Source organism: Cyprinus carpio, chromosome A10 (genome assembly GCF_018340385.1).
Source record: "Cyprinus carpio isolate SPL01 chromosome A10, ASM1834038v1, whole genome shotgun sequence".
NCBI lineage: Eukaryota > Metazoa > Chordata > Actinopteri > Cypriniformes > Cyprinidae > Cyprinus > Cyprinus carpio.
In genome coordinates, this window is record NC_056581.1 from 9,599,803 (window position 1) to 9,623,763 (window position 23,961).

The following is a 23,961-nucleotide window of genomic DNA, read 5'->3' on the forward strand; positions in this document are numbered from 1 at the left end:
GCCAGGGGATGGCCAGGGGTTGCCAGGTTACCCCTTTGGCCAACCCACTCAAAAAAAAAAAACTGCCGTTTTCGTCCCTTTTTTTCTTTACAAGAAATGCATTTATTAAGATACAGAACCACTGTATATCTTTATGACCACGTCAAACGGAAGAATTTCTAGACGCACACTTTAGCTTTACCACAGCGTCAGGCGTGAGTCAAACTAGTGCGGAAAAGCTACAGCAGCCAAATGAGCTTCAGTAGAACAACTGTGAACTGCGGTCTGATGAGATGTTGTAAGACTATATGTCAGTAAAACACACTTTCCTGTCCCATCAGCTGTTTTACTGTGCTCGAGGCACACACTCTTCAACAGTACGCAAATGTGTGATGCACGCTGTATATCACTTCATCATAAATAACCCACACAAGAAACTAAGCATACATACCTAGTTCTGTCGTCAGCTAAGTCATGAAATTACCAAAAAAGCAATTAGCTGCAAACTGTGCATGCATATGCAGCACACAAGAACATCTCTTAAATGCATGTACTAAAATATATTCTGCATTTCGAGATCACAATATAAGCTGATACGTATTATTTTATTTGTAATTTAATGCACAAATAAATGTGAGCACAGTGCACTTATACTACTAAATATGCGAAAATTAAACCATTTAAATGCATAAAATAACTCAATTTTATTCTGGCATTTAGGTCAACTGTTGACTTCCGGCCTTTTTCAAATTTTTATCACTATCTGCATGTCTCATCCATGAGTGTGCAATGTTGGAGAGCAAGTATTTGGGAGTTTTGAGAAGCTGACTGAACAATAAAGCTATAGTGTGCCCCTTTATTAGTTGGAGGTGAGGAATAATACAAAAATTGCCATTCATTCAGTATTACTTGATCTAATTCACAAATATCTCAATTACAATTAAGTAGAAATGAATTGTACTCAGTTGTGTTTTAGGCACTAAAACAGTCCATTTCATTATAGTCAAAAACATTTATATATTGAAATAATGAAGATTTCTGTGGCACCCCAGACTGGTTGCTGGCCCCTCCCTGGCCACCCCTATGAAAACATCCTGGCTCCGCCACTGTCAACCATCAGATCAATCAGTGCATGACATCAAAGTATCGCAAGAGCTATAGAGAGCAGACGGCTCCTTATGTTTTTAAATCGCATTCGCGGTACTTTGATGCCATACACTGATCGATCTGTGCAGCACCTCTTCAAATCCAACGCGTCTCTGGCCAGTGGTTCAACGTTCTAAATAGTTCACTCAATCCGTTCAAAACGTGCATTAAGAAATGAAATGCCGCTGTGTGTTTCTCGGAGATGAACAGTTCTGCTTTGTTTTTAAGTTTTCTTTGGCAAAATTCAGCAAAACAGACAACATTGTGTCTAAAATAACACAATATTAACTTCTTACTTACTGAAGTGTTGTATAAGATCAGTATCAGATTTGCACTCGTGTAATGTTGCACTTAGCCTATTGCTCATGTGATACTATTTAGCCATGATGTAAATATGAGACAAAAAGTCAAACAGGCATTTTTGCCCCATATCTTGAATTTTAGTGACATTCTAACTAAGTTCTCTAGGCCTCCATCATGCAGTGAGTTGTTGCCCTGCATCATATTTGTCATTAATCAACTGTATGAAATGTCATATGACCCACATAGGTCTGGGGGAGGGCAAGTGCGTTAAATGCATTAATAATTTTAGCGTTTTATTTTTCACCATAATTAATTAATCTAATTACCGCATTAAATTACCAGCCCTAATAAATATATATATATATATAATATGTGTGTGTATGTGTGTGTGTGTGTGTGTAACACTACTACCTGAAGGAAAACAGCTTGTGACTGCCTGAGATATTTGAAACCTATGGTCTGCATTATGTTTAATTTTATGTACATTTTTGATGCTTGTAATGTTTCTAGTGGGTCAGTATAAAAAAAATCTATATTTAGAATTAAATCCCTAAATCTGCAGTCTTTTTTTCTACGATTTTGCTTTTCCTGTCGTGTAGTAACTTGTGTGGTGTGGATTGAAGATCGGCGATCATCCTGCATTGATCTGAAATACTGAGATGATTTAATTAATCACATCTGTTTGGGAGGTTCTGGCAGATGGATCCCTGACAGTGTCTCAGCTTGATGCATCAGAGATCAAACGCTTCCGGGCAGGTTCCCACTGTGTGGGAATCCCATCACAGCTTCATACCAGTGTTACAGTAGAGAGGATGTTGAGTCTACATGCTGTACTTTAGTTCCAACATGTTCCTTGAGTTTGTTCGTACATCCTAACCTCTGAGTTTCAGACACTTACAGCCCTTGGCCTTTTTATTATATACAAAGCATCTCTTTGTGTATGGTGTAGATCGTGCATAGACACCTGCACTGTTGTGCTCAAAATCTGTAAAATGCTAATCCCTGCTCATAAATTTCATCATAAGCTTCTTTGAGTAGATCGTTCTCAAAGTCGTGGGTTGTGACAAATCTGGAGGCTGGAAATATGAAGTCAGGATACTCTGTCAAAATTGTTATATTGTGTTATTTTAAGGGATTGGTACTCTGGATGGCAGTGCCGAGAAGGAGAAGGATTTCCTGGGAAGATCGCAGAAGCAGGTACAGTTTAACCCCGGCCAGACCACAGCCACATGGAGAGTGAGGCTTCTCTCTGATGGGAAATACGAGCAGTCCGAGACGTTCCAGATCATTCTGACTGAGCCGGTGATGGCTGTTTTGGAGTCACCAGCATTAGCCGCAGTTGAGATTGTGGATCCAGGTGATGGTAAGTCCAACAGAAATTGAACAAACATTTCTTAATAAATATGCAACAATGCACAATGTCTTAAGGCATTTACACTTATCAGGTTTGGCTTGATTACAACAAACTCTCTTTGTAAATTATAAGCTGGTATAAACACCTCCATATGTAGTCAAGTCACCTTTATTTAAAAAGCGCTTCATGCAAAACAGATTGTTTCAAAGCAGCTCTACAGTGGAAAATGATGATTCAATGACACAAACACAATTTAACTCTGCTGTAAAGCAGCTTTAAAAACAAGAGTAAAACATCATTATTCAGTTAAAGTCAGTTCATTGTTAATTCAGTTTGGTTCAATACCTGTTTAATGTCCACCAATTATGGAATGAGCTTAATTCATCTATAAACCAGCTCTAGAGAAAACGGTAATGTCATCGTCCAACTCCGTTCAGTCTGTGCAGTCAAAGTCAATAATATTGCCGAATATCAAGTGTAAGCAAGCCAAAAGGTGACAGTGGCAAGGAACCCAAACTCCACCTGTGACAGAAATGGAGAAAAAAAAAAACATTTTTAAATATTTGGTTAAGTTTGCAAAATATACATAATAAAAGCTGTCCAATTAGGTTGTGACCATATGCTTATGTCCTTTGTTTTGTATCTTTATGTTCAATGTTTAAAAATGACAGTGTAACCACTAAGTGAACCAGGACTAAATGTATCATTTTTTTGTTTGATCCAGACTAAAAGAACCAAGATAATCAAACTACTAGTGAAAAGATTTAGTTTCCATTTTCATACCCACCAGAACTATAAAATTCAGTACTTTAATACAGTTGAATTATGTCATTTCTGTACCACTGGACATCCCTAAATGGAATTGGGAGATTAAAACAGTGATTAGAAATAAAATGTTTCTCATTTTGGTTAATTCTAAACAAAACTCTGTGGCCTCCTTTCCAAGTGGTAATCAGAGAACATTAACTGATTTTTTATTTTTTTAATTCAAAGTATGTGCTGAAATGAAAAACAGCCATAAAAAAATGATGACTTTCAAACTCATAAAAAAAAAATTATACCAACCCTAAACTTTCGAATAGCAGTGTTCATCATATATTTTATCTAATGCACATTGGTTTTTTAAACACATTCTCATGTTAAGATTATTTGAGATCAGAGTCCTTTTTCAGACCCATTAAATTCTTCAAAAATATCCAAACATTCAAGTCAATTCAATTCAAGTTTATTTGTATAGCGCTTTTTACGATACAAATCATTACAAAGCAACTTTACAGAAAATTAAGTTTCTACAATATTTAGTAGTAGCTTATCAGTGGTGACTGTCAGTTCATGTGCATATAGCAGAAATGTTCAGAAAAATCAATAAAAAGACGTAAACAAACAGACGATTAACACTATTAACAGCAATTATGCAATCAAACTTATAGCAAAATGTGGTAGTTCTGTATGTTGTCTCTGGGTTAGCATCATCTGAGGTCCTCTGAGGGGCTGGCATCATCTCTTCTCAGGTGTTCTGGATCCAGACTGGAGCTTGTGTAAATCCTAGTTACCACGGGATGTAAATCCCGTGTCAAAACAGAGAAACAAATAGATACATAATTAGCGTAGCTGCTGTTCCAGCCAAGTAAAATTAATTTGTTTAACCCAAGCTAAAGAATAATAATGCACATTTGATCAGATATAACTGCAGTCCAAAATTATGAGATGCATTATTTGAATGCTTGGCCAAGAGAGGTGTGTTTTTAATCTAGATTTAAACAGAGAGAGTGTGTCTGAGCCCCAAACATTATCAGGAAGGCTATTCCAGAGTTTCGGAGCCAAATGCGAAAAAGCTCTACCTCCTTTAGTGGACTTTGCTATCCTAGGTACTATCAAAAGTCCAGCGTTTTGTGACCTTAGGGAGCATGATGGGTTGTAGCGTGGTAGAAGACTAGTTAGGTACGCAGGAGCTAAGCCATTAAGGGCCTTATAAGTAAGTAATAATATTTTGTAACTTATACGGAAATTAATAGGTAGCCAGTGCAGAGACTGTAGTAATTGGGGTAATATGATCATATTTTCTTGACCTGGTAAGGACTCTAGCCGCTGCATTTTGGACTACCTGTAGCTTGTTTATTGAGGATGCAGGACAACCACCTAGCAGTGCATTACAATAGTCCAGTCTAGAGGTCATGAATGCATGAACTAGCTTTTTTCTGCATCAGGAACAGGTAACATGTTTCGTAGCTTGGCAATGTTTCTAAGATGGAAGAATGCTGTTTTTGTAACATGGGAAATATGATTTTCAAAAGACAAGTTACTGTCTAATATAACACCCAGATTTTTTACAGTAGAGGAAGTAACAGTACATCCGTCTAGTTGCAAATTGTAATCTACGAGATTCTGTGTAATGTTTTCTGGTCCAATAAGTAATATCTCTGTCTTATCTGAATTTAATAGGAGAAAATTATTGGTCATCCAATCTTTTACATTTTTAACACACTCTGTTAGCTTAGATAATTTAGAAGTTTCACCAGGTCTTGTTGAGATATATAGTTGAGTATCATCAGCATAACAGTGGAAACTAATCCCGTATTTTCTAATGATATTACCAAGGGGCAACATGTATATTGAAAATAGCAGAGGACCTAGGACAGATCCTTGTGGCACTCCCATATTTTACTGGTGATAAATGAGATGACTCCCCATTTAGATAAACAAAGTGGTAGCGATTGGACAGGTAGGATCTAAACCATCTTAAAGCCTGCCCTTGGATACCTGTATAGTTTTGTAATCGATCTATGAGTATGTCGTGATCTATGGTGTCGAACGCAGCACTAAGATCAAGTAAAACTAGCAATGAGATGCAGCCTTGATCTGATGCAAGAAGCAAGTCATTTGTAATTTTAACAAGTGCCGTTTCTGTGCTATGATGGGGCCTGAAACCCGACTGAAATTCTTCATAGAGATCATTTTTTTGCAGGTAGGAGCACAATTGAGCAGACACAACTTTTTCTAAAATTTTAGACATAAATGGAAGATTTGAAATGGGTCTGTAATTTGCCAGTTCACTAGGATCTAGTTGTGGTTTCTTAATAAGAGGCTTAATAACCGCCAGCTTGAATGGTTTTGGGACGTGACCTAAAGATAACGACGAGTTAATAATATTGAGAAGCGGTTTTTTCTGCTACAGGTAACAACTCTTTCAGTAATTTAGTGGGTACAGGATCTAATAAACATGTTGTTGGTTTAGATGCAGTGATAAGTTTATTTAGCTCTTCCTGTCCTATAGTTGTAAAGCACTGCAGTTTATCTTTGGGTGCGATAGATAAACCTAAAGTATTATACGCTGTAGAATCTACATTTGTTATTATATTTCTGATGTTATCTATTTTGTCAGTAAAGAAATTCATAAAGTCATTACTATTAAACTGTGAGGGAATATTTAGATCGGGTGGGGTCTGGTTATTTGTTAATCTAGCCACTGTGCTAAATAAAAACCTTGGATTGTTTTGGTTGTTTTCTATGAGTTTGTGGATATGCTCGGCCCTGGCAGATTTTAGAGCCTGTCTATAGCTAGACATACTGTTTTTCCACGCAATTCTAAAAACTTCCAAGTTCGTTTTTCTCCATTTGCGCTCAAGACTACGAGTTTCTTTCCTGAGAGCGTGGGTATTACTGTTGTACCATGGCACAGTACGTTTTTCTCTAACCTTTTTCAATTTGATGGGGGCAACAGCTTCTAATGTATTAGAGAAGATAGTGCCCATGTTGCCAGTCAATTTTGTCTAGTTCATGTGTATTTATGGGTACACAGAGCAGTTGAGATAAATCAGGCAGGTTATTTGCGAATCTGTCTTTGGTGGCTGGAACAATAGTTCTGCCCGGACGATAACGCGAAGCTATATAGTTATTATTATTAATACGCAGAATGCACGATACAAGGAAATGGCCAGTTACATCATCACTTTGAGGTACGATATCTATGTCAGTAATATCGATTCCATGCGATATAATTAAGTCTAGCGTATGATTTAAAACGATGAGTGGGCCCGGTGACATTTTGCTTTACTCCAAAACAGTTTAATAAGTTAGTAAACGCAAGTCCTAATGCATCATTTGTATTATCAATATGAATGTTAAAATCTCTCCGAAATTAGCGCTTTATCAGCGGTAACCAACAGGTCTGAGAGGAAATCTCCAAATTCTTTTAGGAATTCTGTATATGGCCCTGGTGGTCTATACACAGTAGCCAGAGAAAGAGATACGATAGATTTCTTTTGCATATCTGACAGTGTAACATTAAGCATAAGTATTTCAAATGATTTAAACCTGTATCCTGTTTTTCTGGGTAACACTAAGAATATCACTATATATTGTTGCAACACCTCCCCCACGACCAGTCTGACGGGGCTCATGTTTATAACAGTAGTTTGATGGAGTAGACTCATTTAGACCAATATAATCATTTGGTTTTAGCCAGGTTTCAGTCAAGCAGAGTACATCAAAACTATTATCTGTGATCATTTCATTTACAATAACTGCTTTGGGTGTGAGTGATCTAATGTTTATGAGCCCAAACTTTAAAAATTGTTTTTGTTCATTTATTTTACGTTTTTCTGGTTTAATCACGATAAGATTTTTTCTAGATCCTACATTAAATTTATATTTTGACCTCACTACTCGGGGAACAGACACAGTCTTAATAGATTGGACAGTGCAAGTACTTCTATTTAAGTGGGTAGAACAAAAGCCATCATAGCAGTTATTTGAGAATTGGCTTACTAGTCAAATGGAGCGTAGAGTCCTGGAAATGTTGTCCGACAGCAGTCCTGCTCCGACTCTGCTGGGGTGCAGGCCATCAGCGCGAAAAAGCCTAGGTCGCTCCCAGAAAAGATTCCAATTATTAACAAAGAGCAGTTTCTGTTCTTTACACCATGACAATAACCATTCATTTAAAGCAAAAAGTCTACTGAACCTTTCGTGTCCTCGTCGATACGTGGGCAGCGGTCCTGACACGATGATCGTCGCCGCAGGCGTCGTGCTGCGAACCGTCTCGATCAGGCTCCTGAAGTCCCTCTTCAGCGTCTCCGTCTGCCGCTGCGTGGTGTCGTTAACCCCGGCGTGAAGCACGACCGCTCTGGGGCTCTCGTCGGCCTTCAGGATCGCGGGTATCTGCGCAGAAACATCGAGAACACGAGCACCAGGGAGACAGTGAGTGTGCACTTTACCTTCGGCTAACGTAGCACGGACGTGTCGGACGATGGAGTCTCCGACGATCACAGCGTCGCGTTCCGTCTCGCGGAGGGGAGAGAAGCGGTTCCGTGTGGAGATCTCGAAGACCGGAGGGGGAGAAGTCGTCGCCCGGGGCCTGGCTCGCGTCCTCCGCTGCGGATGCACCCAGGGTCCGTGGTGTCCCGGCGCCGGCGTGAAGGACATCTGGGCAGATCGCGTCCTGGGTGCACCGGCCCTGTGCAGAGAAACACACGGGGTGGAGGTGGTGGGACTGTTAGCAGCGCGCTGTATACTTACCCTGGACTTGTGAGCGTCAGCCCGGGAGGTTTCCAGCGCGGCTCTCCGCTCTCTCAGCTGGGACTGCCTCTGCTCCAGGACCCGAATCTGCTTCTCCACGGCCTCCAGCTCGAGCTGCACCGAATGCAGCTCGAACGTGTCGTCACCTGCACTCAAAGGTAGACAAACATCCGCCATTAAAGCAAGTAACAGTGAGTAAAGCAATTGTAATGTGTGTGAATAGAGTATTAGCGATGCACGCGGGTTTAGCGACAACCACGCTGGTGATGCTAATGGGCTATAAGCTACTGCTTCAGCCGCTCAATATTTTAAACCCTTATTACATCTAGTGAAGATGTGAGTGAGTCAGAGGCAGGCAGGATGTTCAAGAGACCAGAAACCCAACAAAGCTGCTAAAAACATCCCAGACTATTTTATTTTCTAAAATGTTCAGTGTTGCAGATAGAAACACAGGCCTTATCTCTATACTGCAGATGCCTTTTTCTCTCTTTCAGTGGACCTCAATTATCATAGCATTTTATATCTCTTCCTACCTGTGAGCTTCCAGCGCACCGCCCACCCCCGCATCTCAGCGGCCCTTCTTTTCATCTCGAATTCTGCGCACAGCTACACATCTTGTTTAGAAAGCATCTTGTCGATAAATGAAAATTGTCGACCAGCATTTGAGAAAGGTTTGACATGTCTGCACTGGCTCCCTCTGTAATTAAATCGTTTGCATATGAAAGTTAGTTGCACAGGTTTTGAGGGGTCATTTTAGAGGGGGCGCCACACTTTTATCTGTGAGGACCCAAAAAGAGAAGCAGCAGAAAGCCGTAATGAGACAGCCGTGCATTAAAAAAAAAATCCTTTCCAAGCAGCTTTCATCACAAAAATACAGCTTTGTCAGTCTTTTGATCAAACCACGTTCGTCTTGCACTATCTGTTTTAGGTTTTCTCGCTGAGAGCCGTGACTGAATTATTTGTCTGTTAATCATCACGACATCAACTCATATTCTCTCAATTACCAATGTATTTAGATGCATAGTGTGAATAACCAGAGGCTGACGTTGTTTTATTCTGTGTGCTTTTGTCTTTATCATCTCCTCGGGGTCCCTGGATAATTAAAATTTTCATCTATAATCCCAAACGCTGCGATAGTCTGAATGTTACTTAAGCCTCGCTATCTTTGCAGAAGTTATTTCTCCTTAGAAAAAAAAAGAAAGAAAACTCCACTGCTTCCCCAGTGAGCTAATTATCAGTCTTACGGTGGGGTTTGTTTGCTGAGACTGATGCCCCATGGGAGGCTTAACGTGACGGAGTCTGGCTGCTCTTTCTAATGGCGAGAGGGAGGGGAGATGGGTCGGTCGCCATGCTGCGGTCCTGTTGCTCCACATGCAATTTTTTTCCTTTCAGGTTAATTATCCTTTTAGCGTTTATGTGTGTGTGTCAGTATGAGGTCGCCCTCTTCACGCATTAATATTTGAATGAGAGAGGGAGGTGGTTTTCTTCTTTGGAGACCTGTCTGACCCAGTTGCCACAGAGCCATTTACAAATGATGGCTTACACCGACCTGCGGGCTCAAGACAAAAGCTTGCATCTGGAGTCACATCTGTGACTGGGACGGCTGTGATGTGACAAGCTTCCTGCTTTACAGCCAGAACCTTTCACTGCTTATTAGTGTAAGGAGCCATAAAGGAAGAAGAGAGGCTGGAAAGGCATTTTAAAGATGCTTCAACTTTGCTTTCTGGTTTTAATGTCTGAAGGTTTAAATGGCTGAAGCTTTCCCTGAATGAACACTGAAATACTTCAATTTAAAGATCATGAATTGAAAAGGTCAAAAATCTACACTGCAAAGATACTTTCTAACTTAAAAAAGAGAAGCTTGAAAAGCAAAGCTGTGTAGGACATTAGATTTGTTTTCAAGTAATATATATTGAATTAAGTATATTTTAAGTGTATTAATCCTAAGTTAATTTATTTTTCTTGTTTTACGCATAAACCACACACTTAAATAACACTAAATTTAAATTAGATTTATGCTTAAAACAAGAATAAATTAATTGCTGATGGATGGATGTAGATGAATGGATGGATGCATGAATGTAGATGGATGGATACAGATATTTGGATATAGATGGATGGATATAGATAGTTGGATATAGATAGATGAATTGATGGATTGGTGGATGGATGGATATAGATGGTTGGATGGATGGATATAGATGGTTGGATGATATAGATGGACCGATATACATTAATGGATGAATGATATAGATGGACTGATATCGATGGATGGATGATATAGATTCACCGATATGGATGGATGATATCAATGGACCAATATAGATGGATGGATGATATAGATCTGGATCTTGTGCAGTTTTGCTTCTCAAGTGGTTAAGCATCTTGTTTAAGGGCATTTATTATATATATATATTTTTTTTTTTTTTATTGGAAAACAGCACATTGTTGAGATATGAAAGCACCAAAACAAACACGCCCATACCCCAACAGGACCTCGCCCCTTTAATGATAACTCCACCCTACACGTACGCACACAACCCTGGCAGCGACGATGGCAGAATCTGCTAGGCCTGCCCGCTGCAGCATATTCAAGCAAAAGCCAACAAAGAATAGTTGTGTGAAAAAGCAAAATCAACGTAACTCACCAATCAAGAAGAAACAAAGCAACCTCGGTGTCCGATTCCAGGCCTTCCACTCCTTGAGTTCTCTCCACCGTGGGAAACCTGCTATAGTCTATAGTCGATCAGCTAATATCCATCACTGATTGGCAGCAAGTGTTTTTTGGGACTCGGTCCGACACAGTGGTCAGAAGTGTTTTTCAAATATTACTTAGTTCACCTTTAATGTTAACTAAAAAAAATAAAAAAATAATAATAATAATAATAATAGATTTTGTAGTGTCATAATCCCCCCAAAAAATCTATTTATTTTTTAAATAATCTGTTCTAGATGACATGTACTGTGTATAGTTAAAATAAATCATGTCTGTACCATGCAATGCTGTAAATCAAAAGAAGTTCAACTGCCTTACTGCAGAGGACTCTATACTGAATATAAATGCGCTGGATTTTACTTTCTCATCGGCCTTGTTTTTGATCGTTACAAAACAAGGTCATTATTTTGGCCCCTCATGCATGAAACTTTCCTGTGTGAGGGTAAGAGATGGTCTAAATATGTAAGCCTTATACCTGAGAGGCTACATAGATTCGCCTCATTGTTATTCTTTTCTCACAGCCAGCGTTTGAGCCTTGAGGGCTGTAAGATTCATTCTTTCATCAGGAGAGCAGCCACTCAGTCTGTACAACGCTCAGAGACCGAACAGTGGACAACGTTCTTGTTTTGCAGAGAATATTTTGTTCTCAAGTTCACACGCTGTTGCTAATGTCATGTGATTGAGGAAATATGTGGTGAATAAATAGCTGCCAATATAGTAATTGCTGTCTTTCTTTTTCATTTTGAACAAATGGGGGAAAATAGGTCCTTAACTTTCAGAGAAATCTCAATCATCAAAATCAGATGGTCAGACTACTGCAAATAGTATATGAGCTGTTTTATTTTCTATGCACTTTCTATGAGGTGTGAATCTTTTACAACCCTGCAACCATGCTAGCGTGTCTAAATACAGATTAAAACAGTTTGATGTTGTTTTCTAGCAATGTTTGCATTAAATTAACATTAAAAAAAAAATCCCTGGGACACCAAAGTGTACTATATTCTTGTTTTATCATTCAAAGCTGTCACTGAAAATGCATGGGTCTAGATGTTGTGTTCTTCATTCTCCCTTACCTATTACTTGAACAGCTTGTTGGTCTATCTTCCACCTCGACTCTCCCTTTGTACCAAATGGCCATTTGCAGATTGATGATTGGAGATGTTTGTAAAGGATCATGTATAGTTGCACAGAAGGATCTGGGGCAGGACAGGCCATTCAAAGAGAGAACCTTTATTTATTATTATTATTATTGGTCCCTTTGCGGCTTCATTTTAGAAACATCACCAGTCTTTCACTAGCTCTGTCTTTTCTATAGATTTTCCATTTCTGGCTGGATCATTTTTTTCCCTCCTTTTTCTTTCAGTGCTATAAAAAAATATGTATGTTTAGATGTTGACTCAATCCTGACCTGCGGTATTTGAAAATAGCAATGCCTGAACAAACTCCCACTCAGTCAGACGGTTTACTCTGCATCACAATGAGATACACAGCCAGTACAGACAGATATCGATGCCACATGGTCTAAAGGCCACTAAAAACCTAATATGAAGCGCTCAATATGAAAAATCAATTTTCTCATACAAAATGTGTTTTTGCCTTTTGTGCAAGATAAATGTGCATTACACGCCCAGTATAGAGGGGTATGATTTTAAATAATTATATATTGAAGAATCAATCCACCGCCTGCGGTGTTTTAAAGCCCTGTGGGAATAGTCTTTTGACAGGGAGCCGCTAAATCCCTCTGTGACTGATAAAACAGAACAGCAGTGCTAATACTGAGCTATATCTTCTTTTCCCTTTGACAGAGTCCACAGTGTTCTTTCCTCAGGCCAGCTTTGCTGTGGAAGAAGATATTGGAGAACTCTTGATCCCAGTGCACAGGAGGGGAGATGTCAGTGAGGAGCTGATGGTGGTCTGTCACACTCAGCAAGGTGCAATACACAACATATACAACCCAAATAAACCATATATAAACCAAAAAAACATAAAACATTCAATTTATATATAAGCATATAATTACAACTTAAATGAGCATATGTAATTAAAACGTTTATTTATGTGTGTGTGTGTGTGTGTGTGTGTGTGTGTGTGTGTGTGTTTAATTATAAAATTAAATGATCAAATTAGCCTCTATAAAAGATTTTAAAAAATTGTTTTATTAGTGTATTTTTTACTAAACTTTTACTACATTTGTACAGTTAATTTTTATTTTTTTCTGCCAACAATTTGACATTGTTGAAATTATATTTATAGATCTTTTAGCATTATTTAAAATCTCAGGGGTTACAAGTACTGTGAATAAATTTCAAAACTCCTGACCTGACCAGTATTCTCAAAATGTGTTCAGGAAGTGGTTCTTTAAAGGTATAGGTCACCCAAAAATTAAATTACTGAAATGGTTCTGAAGAACCTTTGTGCAGCTCTTTCCACACAAGTTTAATATGACTGTCACACTAGCTTCTAATAGACAGACAGACAGACATCTATCTAAAGGCTTCTGTTTAGCCTTTATTTATGTGTACAGTTCAAAAATAGTCTTGTCAATGTTATTCATACCAAACCAGCATTTAATTTTGTGTGTTTCTACTTTTGTGTTCCATGGGGGGAAAAAAGAAATGGGTTTGAAATGAGGTTGAGTAAAGAATGACATTTTTGAAAAATGCCATTGTCGTTTTTGAGCAAACTATCCCTTTAAAAATTCTTTTGAAGCATCCTTTTGAAGCATCTGTAAACACTTTGTGGATTTGAATGAATTCCCTGCATGTGTCCTTTCTGTGCTGCTGCAGGCTCCGCCACAGGAACCGTCCCCACTTCTGTTCTGTCCTATTCTGACTACATCTCCCGTCCAGAGGAGCAGGCCAGCATTCTGCGCTTTGATAAGGACGAGACAGAGAATCACTGTCGTGTGGTGATCATTGACGACTCGCTGTATGAGGGAGAGGAGAGCTTTAATGTGACCCTCAGTATGCCTATAGGAGGCCGTCTGGGGCCGGAATACCCCACTGCGAATATCCACATACTGCCGGACCAGGACGACGGTAAGGGCTTGTTTGCATTTGTGTTGATTGAAATAAACATTTACAAGAAAATTAACTATTCACACCATGAAATATTGATTGTAATATTGATGATTTGATGATTTGAATATACACGTGACCTGAACAAAGAAAACTTACTTTTGTGTCATAAACAGACTGAATAAGTAGGAGCCAGTGTTATTTTAGTATTATTGAGAGACTGATTTTTTTTTTATTAATACTTTGAATTTTTATATTTTCTTTTTTGTTTTTATTTTCTATATAGAAAATAGTCTATATGGTTATAGTTTTTTATTAATTTTATTTCAGTTTTAGTTATTTTAGTACCAATTTTAGCACCAAATTTTGTATAAGTAGCAAGAAAATTACATATTGTGTGTGTGTGTGTGTGTGTGTGTGTGTGTGTGTGTGTGTGTGTGTGTGTGAAATATTAAAAATGCAATATTAAATATTTTATTTAATTTTATTTATTATTTATTTATATTAAGTAACAGTAAGTAATTTTAAATACTAGTTTTGTTTATTTATTTAATTATTTTTTACTATAATAAACCTGGTCGGAGCTGTGGCATAGTGGTGTAGTGCGTATGTGGGAAATTTGAGTTTGAGTCTGGCTCGCGTCATTTCCTCTTCCCCAATAAATCGAAAAAAGTGCAAAAAGTAACATAAAAATTTGAATATTTTTCTTAAATGACTTACAATTCACTAACATAAAAATATAGCTATTCACAGACCATATCATGCTCAGACAGATAGGTATTTGTTAGTTCAAAATGCAGTGATATTTAAAGAGCCATTTATCTTTCTCCAAATCCTCGTATAGCGACGGAATTTCTGTGTCTCATGCACATATACAGCAGCCAGCGGATGAACCAAGAATAGACACAATGCACATGTAAATGGGCAACACTGAAGTTTGCACAGGAGTCTCTTTCTCCCCCAGCATTATGAGGCCTGAAATCACAGATAAAGTTGAGTTATTCTAAAGCCTTTTTTTCCTCAAAGCAAAAGAATTAATTATTTGTCAGTGGAAAGCGAATGGGATTTTTTTTCTTTTCCATCATCTCTGTTTTGCTGTTATTATGGCACCTCTCAAAAGTTTGCTGAGGAAAATAGGAGGCTCTGGCTTAGCCCACCTCAGACAGAAAGCGTGAAATTGCACTCAGGAGAGAGCTGAAAGGGATAGAGTTCATCCTTTGGCTGGGAAACTATACATGCACATGTGTGTGTATATCGCTGTGCTGCGATGAACGTGGATTAGTGGTAATTCCCATGTGACACGAAGTCGAAAGCTTTCATCAAGTTAAGTTCAACTGAGTGTGCTGAATTCGGTATATCTGACAAATAGTGTTTATTAAAGCATAAATTGTGTGTGTGTGTGTGTGTGTGTGTGTGTGTGTGTGTGTGTGTGTGTGTGTGTGTGTGTGTGTGTGTGAGTGTGTTTAAGTAAGAGACTGTGTAATTAGAGGGTGGTGTTGGTGCTTTGTTTTGGCACTTCTTTCTGAGTCTTTATATTCCTTTTAAAGCCCATCCTTCTCTCACACACACATACACAGTACACCTCAGGCTACTGAAGTTTTTTTGGGGTGGCAATTCTCTTGTCTATGGTACAATATCCTAAGGCTATTAGATCATATCTCGCTCTATCTGAAGCTGTTATCAGTAAATCTGGGCTAAAACCACCAAAACATCAACCTGAAGTAGCAAAACACTCCTTAAATTCAAATGAGCATATAGTTTCAGCCTATCATAATCATTTATATCTTGATTTCTCATAAGATAAGAGCTGAAAACTTTTAGTTACATGTGTATACAACATTTTAAGGCATCATAAGAATATTATAGCACCAAAAGGGAGGAAGCAATATTATTCTACCCTCTAAGACACCTAATTCTAAGGCAGTGTCATATGTATTTATTTATTTGAATTTCATTGTATTGCTTGGCAACAAACTCAAATCACCCAAAATGGTGGACTAAGTTGACCAACATTTTGATTTATGTACTTGCATTTTATTATGGAATGAAATATCCATAACAATAGTAATCTAATGAAAAAATGACTATTTAACCTAGTATACACTACACTAAAACTTTGATTCAGCAAGGATGCATTACATTTATCAAAAATTACAGTAAAGATGTCTGTAATGTTACAAAAGATTTATATTTCAAATAAATTGGAATTCTAAATTAGAACTTTCTATTCATTCAAGAATTCTGAAAAAAAGAAAAAAAAATGAATCACCGCTTCCACAAAAATATTAAGAAGCACAACTTCTTATCAACCGATAATAATAGGAAATATTTCTTGGGCAGCAAATCAGCATATTAGAATGATTTCTGAAGGATCTTGTGACACTGAGGACTGGAATCATGAAGCTGAAAATTCAGCTTTACCATCACAGGAATACATTTCATTTTACAATATATTAAAATGGAAATGATGCTTTTGATAATTGTACAAATATTTTGAATGGTAGTGTATATGTGCATGATTTGTATTTAATTTGCATGTTAGAGCATTGCACCATTAGCTTAGTATAATGCTAACTTCAAATTCTTTTGTGCTTTTAAAGGTTGAACTTAAATTTAAAAAATGCGGCACTTGCATGAGTTGCTGAAAAATAGAGTGTATGTATGTGAAGAGTTGTTTTTCTACACACTTTCTACTTATGAAATGTTGACTGTGAATAGTAAAAATGAAATTCTGTATGAAATTGTGCATACCTCCAAAATCTGTATCATCTCGTTCTCCTCGGTTTCTCTATTTCTCTCTTGTGCACACACACTAGCACATACACACATATGAATTATTGATTTGGTGGCCCTAGTTAGGCTGCTCAAGTATGTTGTGTATCATTTCTGTTTTTATTTTTCTGTTTATCAAGGTTTCAGAATGAAGCGAGTCACTTCCACAAAGTAAAGCCCAACACCTTCCCCAAATGATCAGACACAATGAGAAAAAAGACTGGAAGAGTGTGTGTGTCTGTGTGTGTGTGTGTGTGTGTGTGTGTGTGTGTGTGTGTGTGTGCGTCTATGTGTGTGTGCGTCTGTGTGTGTGCGCGTCTGTGTGTGTGTATGTGAGGTAGGAGTTTGCAGATAAACAGACAAAGGTTGACTCCCTCAGGCAATGCAGGAAAGATCTCAACAAGCAAGGAAAGAAGCTCAAAACTACAGCTGAAAATTCAGCCCGAAACTCAATTACTCGCTCTCAGTTGTGTGCTAAACATGAGAACTGGTTTGCCACTGCCTCTGTATGAGCGAAACCGCATTGGAGAGTAACTTAAATTAGTAAAAAACTATGTTGTTCAGTATCGTGATGGTAGTTTAGCGGTTTTCAATATACTGTGGCTTTTTTCAGTCGGTGAGCCGTGTGGTGGACTGAGTCAGGAAGTTACACTCCATACTCCTGTCTCTTTCTGAGAGCTAATAAACTGCATCAAGACAAACATGGTCCGGATGCCAAGCTCAGTGTTGTTTGGCCGGCAGCGACTGAGCACACTGTAGATTAAAACTGAAGAGATGTTCTGCTGCAGAGATAAAGAGTACAACAAAAACTAGCGAAAACTAGTCGGACATAACCAGGCTTTTGTGCCATTTAGCGGCAGGGTTACTGAAATTGATTTTACTATAGTAATATATGCATAGGAGAATTAATTCAAAGATGCCAGTGGTCTTTGGTGAAGGTTATCCTGAAAACACTGTAAAAAATAGAAGAAAATGTTTGTAGAATTTCCATTGTATGTGATTTAAAAAAAAATAAAAAAAATAATACTTCAGTAAGGATGCATTAAATTGACAGTATTTATTCAAAAGTGACAATAAAGATTTATAATGTTACAAAGGAGTTCTATTTCAAATAAATGCTGTTTTTTTTTAACTCTCTATCCATAAAATATATTATCCCAGACACAAAAAAGAGCATTTGCTCATCTGTAGTACATCTATGCGTTTATTGTCTTTTGACACAGTATAGTAATATAATATAATATAATATAATATAATATAATACACAAAATAGATGTCTATTTAACATCTGACAGGAAACATTTGAAAGTCTAAAGTCTATGCATTTATTTGTTCAAGATGCTGTAAAATATAAAAAATATAAGAAATATTATTATCATTTAAAATAACTACTTGCTATTTTAATACATTTAAAAAATAATTCTTGTGATGGCAGTCACATGATCCTTCAGAAATGATGCTTCCTGCTCAGCATTGTTTGTATGACCGTGTAACCCTAGGTAAAGGTGGAGAATACAAGAAAATGTGGTGTACACGACTGTCTGAAGGAAGTATATCTACAGAGACACCTGTCTTTAGTTTGAAATTAATGCCTGACAGCATGCGCGTCTGTTTGACAGATGTTCATAGTCAGAGAACAACTAATGTTTATGTCTAGAGAAGCTCAAATATTAGCACACAACTCGGCATGCACTGACTGTCAATGAGTATTACATTCACATAACATACACTGAACCACCCCCTCGTGCATTAGCTTTCACGGGTGTTGATATCAGAACGCAGCGTGAAGATGCACAGCAAACCCACGTAGGTCATCGAGAACTGCTGCACACTGAGCTAAAATGGTCTTCTCAGTCAGCAGTATCAGCAGCATCAGAGAGCCAGCTGTCTAAAGAAATGCTTTGTGCTGTTTCCTGTGCTGTCATTTATTGTGTGGAATGTACACAGGTATTATTGCTCACATAAATCTGTCAGTACTAAATCAATGCTGTTGAAGCCTCGGGGCATAAAGACTGCCTCTGCATTTAAAAAAAAAAAAAACACCTGTGTAGCTCCAGACTAAATCAGTACTTGCTTTAATGTTCAGATGTGGATAGTGGACCAGTGGTCATATGCTGCTATGTGTTGTAGTAGTTTATGTTGTAAAAATTGTTTTTTTTTAAAATGTACCACACTTATAGTCTTGGCTTTCAAAAACTGTAGGTATATATATATATTACAGTTCAAGAGAAAATAAATATAAATTTCATAAATCTTAAATGAGACAGATGGATAGACCAAATAAATAGATAGAGCACAAGAGACTTCCTTCAAAAGCTTTTAAAAGTGTGTGTTTTATATACATAATTTAATAGAGCAGTATTTCTCTAGATAAAAACAAGCAACTTAAAAAAGGGGGTTTCATGCAAAAACAGAAATATTTCAAGAGAGAATCAATAAAACAAAAAAAAAAGAAAAAAGAAAACTAAAAATGCTGTTTATACTTATTGACTATGGTAAAATAGTCCAATTATAATGTATTCTTTTTTTTTTTTTTTTTTTACTCATCGCCATGGTAGTTGTTTCTAATGCTTTTATTTAGTAGCTGTTATTTAGAAGAAATAAGGGCTATTATTTTCTCACAACAAATGTTCTAGTTTAATTTCAGAAACAGAATCTATTGATCTAACCACAATAATGAGGAGCAGCCCATGATTTCCTGAAATCCCACAGTTCAGCTATGCTTAATATGATTCTACATGCCAAAAACACCTTTTTGATGTCTCTTTTGAAAATCAGTTCCCTGTTAGTTGTAATTTCTAATCTTATTTTCCCTTGAAGTGTAAAAATAGCTTCAGTTTTTGACAGATACAACTAAATACCACACAAATCTCAATGCTTCCCACCTCCTTTTCCTACTTAGTTTTCTGAAAGATGTTTCACAAAGCTGTCAAAACTGCATAAACCCATCCGCACTCCATGCTACCGACAGACACGCTAGTGAGTTCAAACATGAGTTTCCAGAATCGAGGAACACACAGACTTTTTACCTGTCACCTGAAGCTTTAAAAAGCTCTGACAGACTCGTGCCCGAGAACAGGCTTCCAGAAATAGACGTGATGTGCTGAGATTTTGATTTTGAACAGGACATCACGGGTAGATAGCCACAAATATTTGCCAAAATAATGAATGTTTTGTATGAACACAAGCTACTTGATAATTGGAATATGAATCTAACAATGCAGGTGATAATGTTTCCGTCTAATCAATTCTTTGTTTGGACACCTGGATATGAATGTTCCCCATGTGCCTATTTCCATATGGACTTGATCATTTGGAGCTTTGTCTAATTGTATCTTCTTCATAAAATTGAATCTTGAGCAAGTTTGCTCTCTGTGGTGCAGATGCCATCATTCATCTGCTTTGTGCATGAATCATCCCTCATTAGCCCTGCTGAGTATGATAACGCTCGGATGATTCAGCACAGTTCATGTATGCTGTGAGAAGTCCTGAAATAGGCTTGCTTGAAGCTTCTGCCTGTGCATCAAAATATATCGTTTTTATTTGTTAGCGGAAACAAGCTTCCACAGTTTTGCATTAATTTTTAATTGTTATTATTATTTCAGTATTTCAGTAATTTTTAATTGCAAAGTCAACATATCTAATTTTCATTAGTTTTTCATTTAATATATATATTCTATTTCAGTTTTGTTTCAGTTATGAAAACGATTTTTAATAGGCCATAGCTCCAAAATAAAAGTGTTAGTTTTCACAGACATACAAAAACATCCACAAAATCTTAGTTATTATTGGTATTCATTCGTTTTATGCTGAATAAAGATAAATCTATTCATATTAAACCCTGCAATTTGTGACCTGATTTTATATTTGGAGTGTGTTCTGAACAGAGAGGTTACAGTCAGGTTACAGGCATTTTTTTTGTAAGTGGCTTCCTGTAGATAATGTGAGATGACAGCTGTTGAATCCTCTCCCAGGGACCTCTGCTCTTAGACGCCACACAAACGTCCATACAAGGTGTCAGTTTGTTGTCATAGAAACCGGCGTCCACTGTTTAGTCAGCAAACTGAACAGTGGTGTTGAGATGGTGAAGCTGCTGGTTATGAAATAGAGCTGGTTTTAGCTGTCATTCAGCTTTTATTACTTGGTAGGAGGTTGATTTACTATTCAGTATATGATTTATTCAAGGGTTTTTCTCCACCGTTACAATTAATTGTAAATGATACAGTGTTCTTGTAAGCCACAAAACAAAAAAGGAGGAAGGTTGATTTTGAGGGTTGGTACATGTATTATAATTTCAGTAATTGCAATCAACAGGGTTCCTGTGGTTATGGAATGTATATATATCTGAAAATATCACTAAAATTAATAAAATCTTAAAGGTCATGGATAACATAACATAATGAATAAAACTTTTTCTTCAAGTCAAATTTGAATGCTTTTTCAAAATTCTTATTCAGTGATTATGAATGACTGAAACAGTCATGGAAAAACCAATTCATTGAAATTCAATATTAATGGAAGTTTATGTTTACCTTTTTGGCTTATTTTCCCCCACAGCTCCTGTGTTCTATTTCAGCAGTCAGGAGTATCACGCCGATGAGAGCGACGGCCACGTTGAAGTACATGTGTGGAGGACAGGGACAGATCTTTCTAAAAAAGCTACGGTCACTTTGAGGTCCCGCAAAACAGACCCTGTTTCTGCTGAAGGTGTGTGATACCATTTGATTTTCCCAGTAATCCATCCATTTTTCCCCATCCTCAACCAGCATTGTTACTCATTTTATACAATATGCAATATGAGTTCATTTACATATAAAAGCCATAGATGTAGAGTTCATTTTAATTATTTTTTATTTTTTGTTTGAGGAAACTTGACTTGAATTTTTGGAAAATTTAAATGCTACAAATTTGTAAAAAATGTCCTCTTCTTTTAAAGTCCTGTATCTCCAGTTGTTGTTTTTTTTCTCTGTAAACAAACTAGAATGGCCGAAGGTATTTCATCAATGTGAGAGTTATCAGCTAGCTTTATTGAATATTATGACTAGGTCCTTGAACAAGTGATGTGTGGCATCAAAAATGCAGTTTGGAGCTTTCAGCAAAGCTGAAAAAAAAAAAAACTGTTCATCCGTGTCCTCTGTGCAGTCAACCCAAACTCAAGCTGTAAGCTCTGTACTGTACATCGATCCAAAAAATAAAAAAAGGCCACAACAGCAGTCTCTCTGATGGGAGGATTAATCGAAAGTGAGGATCCTGTGCTTCTGCCGTTAAATATCGTCTGACCTCTCTCTAAACCTTTTTTCTGTGTGTTCATCTGCTAGCGGGGGTGGACTATGTGGGAATCAGCAGAAACTTGGAGTTTGCACCGGGTGTGAGCATGCAGACAGTCTGGGTCACCATCCTGGATGACCTAGGCCAGCCTGTTCTGGAAGGGACCGAGAGATTTGAGCTTATTCTCCAGATGCCCTCCAATGGAATTCTAGCAGAGCCATCGAAAGTCACAATCTTTATCAATGACTCCATTTCAGACTGTGAGTGTTTTGGAAAAGTTTTCTTATAAAATTGTGACTGCAACACATACACATGCATATACTGTTTCATAGCCTTGTCTGTCACCCACAGAATGAATGGCCCAATTATTACTAGTTTTTGTCCTTGATATGGAGGACTGTTATGTTAGAGCATTTGGATTTGTTTGTTCTCTTTCTTCAGTGCCAAAAGTGCAGTTTAAACAGGCTGTGATGACTGCAGAGGAGAGTGAAGGTCACATCACTGCAATGGTACACCGCAGCGGAGACATCAGACACAAGTCCACTGTACGTTGCTACACCCGGCAGGGCTCTGCACAGGTGGTGTCCGACTTTGATGAGAGACCCAACACTGACACTTCCATCGTAACTTTTTTGCCTGGTAAATAACCTTTAACATAAGATGGGAAGTGGAATGGAGGGAAGAACAACTAAATGAATGAACGAACAAAGGAATGAATGAACGCATGAATTGAACAAACAAATTAAATGAAGAGACAAATGAAATAATTGCATGAACAAATGAGCAACAAACAAATAAATGAATGAACAAAAAAAGGAACAATGAACAAAGGAATGAATGAATGATTGAATAAACAAACCAGCAATGAACGGATTAATCAATGAATGAACAAACAAATAATGAACCAATTAATAAAAGAACAAACAAATGATTGAAGGAATGCATGAATTAATAAACAAATTAATGAACACATGAATTAAAATGCCCAATAATGCAATTTTTAAGGTTCCTAATATTGTTTTGGGAATCTCCTACAATAAGCTACCTGCATGCGAGGTCAAAAAATGCTTTCGTTTTCTCAAAATGTGCAATTAATATCACCTCATTTTCCAATGATTCTCAAATGATTAGTTTGAAGCAGTTCTAAGATTCAGTCTCTCCAAACCCCTGTGTCGCGTGTCTGAAATGATACACTCATTTCCATAGTTCCGTATTTTGAACTCTCAATAGAAAATATAAACATCTGTTATTACTTGACAAAAAAACACAGCACAAACAAAAATAAACACACCATTAATGAATGCAACAGTAAAAAAATCAATAAATAAATAAAAATTAAAATAATAAAAAGTGACATAATAATGTATCATTACTGCTTAGCTAAAAAATGGATGTTGAAAAGCATGAAACAAGACCCCACGAATCAGTGAATTTGAGATTAATGTGGGTGTATTGTTAGTAAAGTAATCATTAAATCTGTAATCATTAAAAAATATATATTAGCATTTATATTAATGTGATTCAGAGATGAAGGCCATAATACCGATGTTGTCCACACGAGGAAGCCACAGAATATCAAATTCTTTAAGATCGCAGTTTAAAGACTTTGAAAATTGTTCAATAAATTGACTTGTAGTAAAAAATTGCATTATAAATTCATTATATTTTTATAAAGTTTAATAAAGCCCAATATAATAAGTATGCAAAAACTGCAATCTCCTAAATACTGATTGACCATTACTTTTAATCTTTATTTCAGTGGTATTGACAAACAATTTGTCAAGTTGCCAGACATGACTGAATGTATGTCCAATTTATCTATTTTAATATAGTGGATATAATAAAACGTCCACAAAGGCTCATATTTTACTTGAAAAGAGAGATGTCCATTG

General features: G+C 37.2%; 1 protein-coding gene across 4 annotated transcripts in view; it reads left to right on the plus strand.

The window, feature by feature from the left end:
* Window positions 1-23,961, plus strand: part of frem2a (FRAS1 related extracellular matrix 2a) — a 54,969-nt gene that overhangs the window by 19,434 nt on the left and 11,574 nt on the right. For all 4 annotated transcript variants that reach the window (XR_006160991.1, XM_042765093.1, XM_042765091.1 and 1 more), the window contains 6 exons: window positions 2,561-2,791; window positions 12,818-12,943; window positions 13,799-14,050; window positions 21,359-21,508; window positions 22,120-22,329; window positions 22,511-22,708. Coding sequence is in view for 3 of the 4 variants with exons in the window: in XM_042765093.1 (XP_042621027.1) it covers window positions 2,561-2,791; window positions 12,818-12,943; window positions 13,799-14,050; window positions 21,359-21,508; window positions 22,120-22,329; window positions 22,511-22,708 (1,167 nt within the window). In the remaining variant the exon portion in view is untranslated. The remainder of the gene's footprint in view (window positions 1-2,560; window positions 2,792-12,817; window positions 12,944-13,798; window positions 14,051-21,358; window positions 21,509-22,119; window positions 22,330-22,510; window positions 22,709-23,961) is intronic.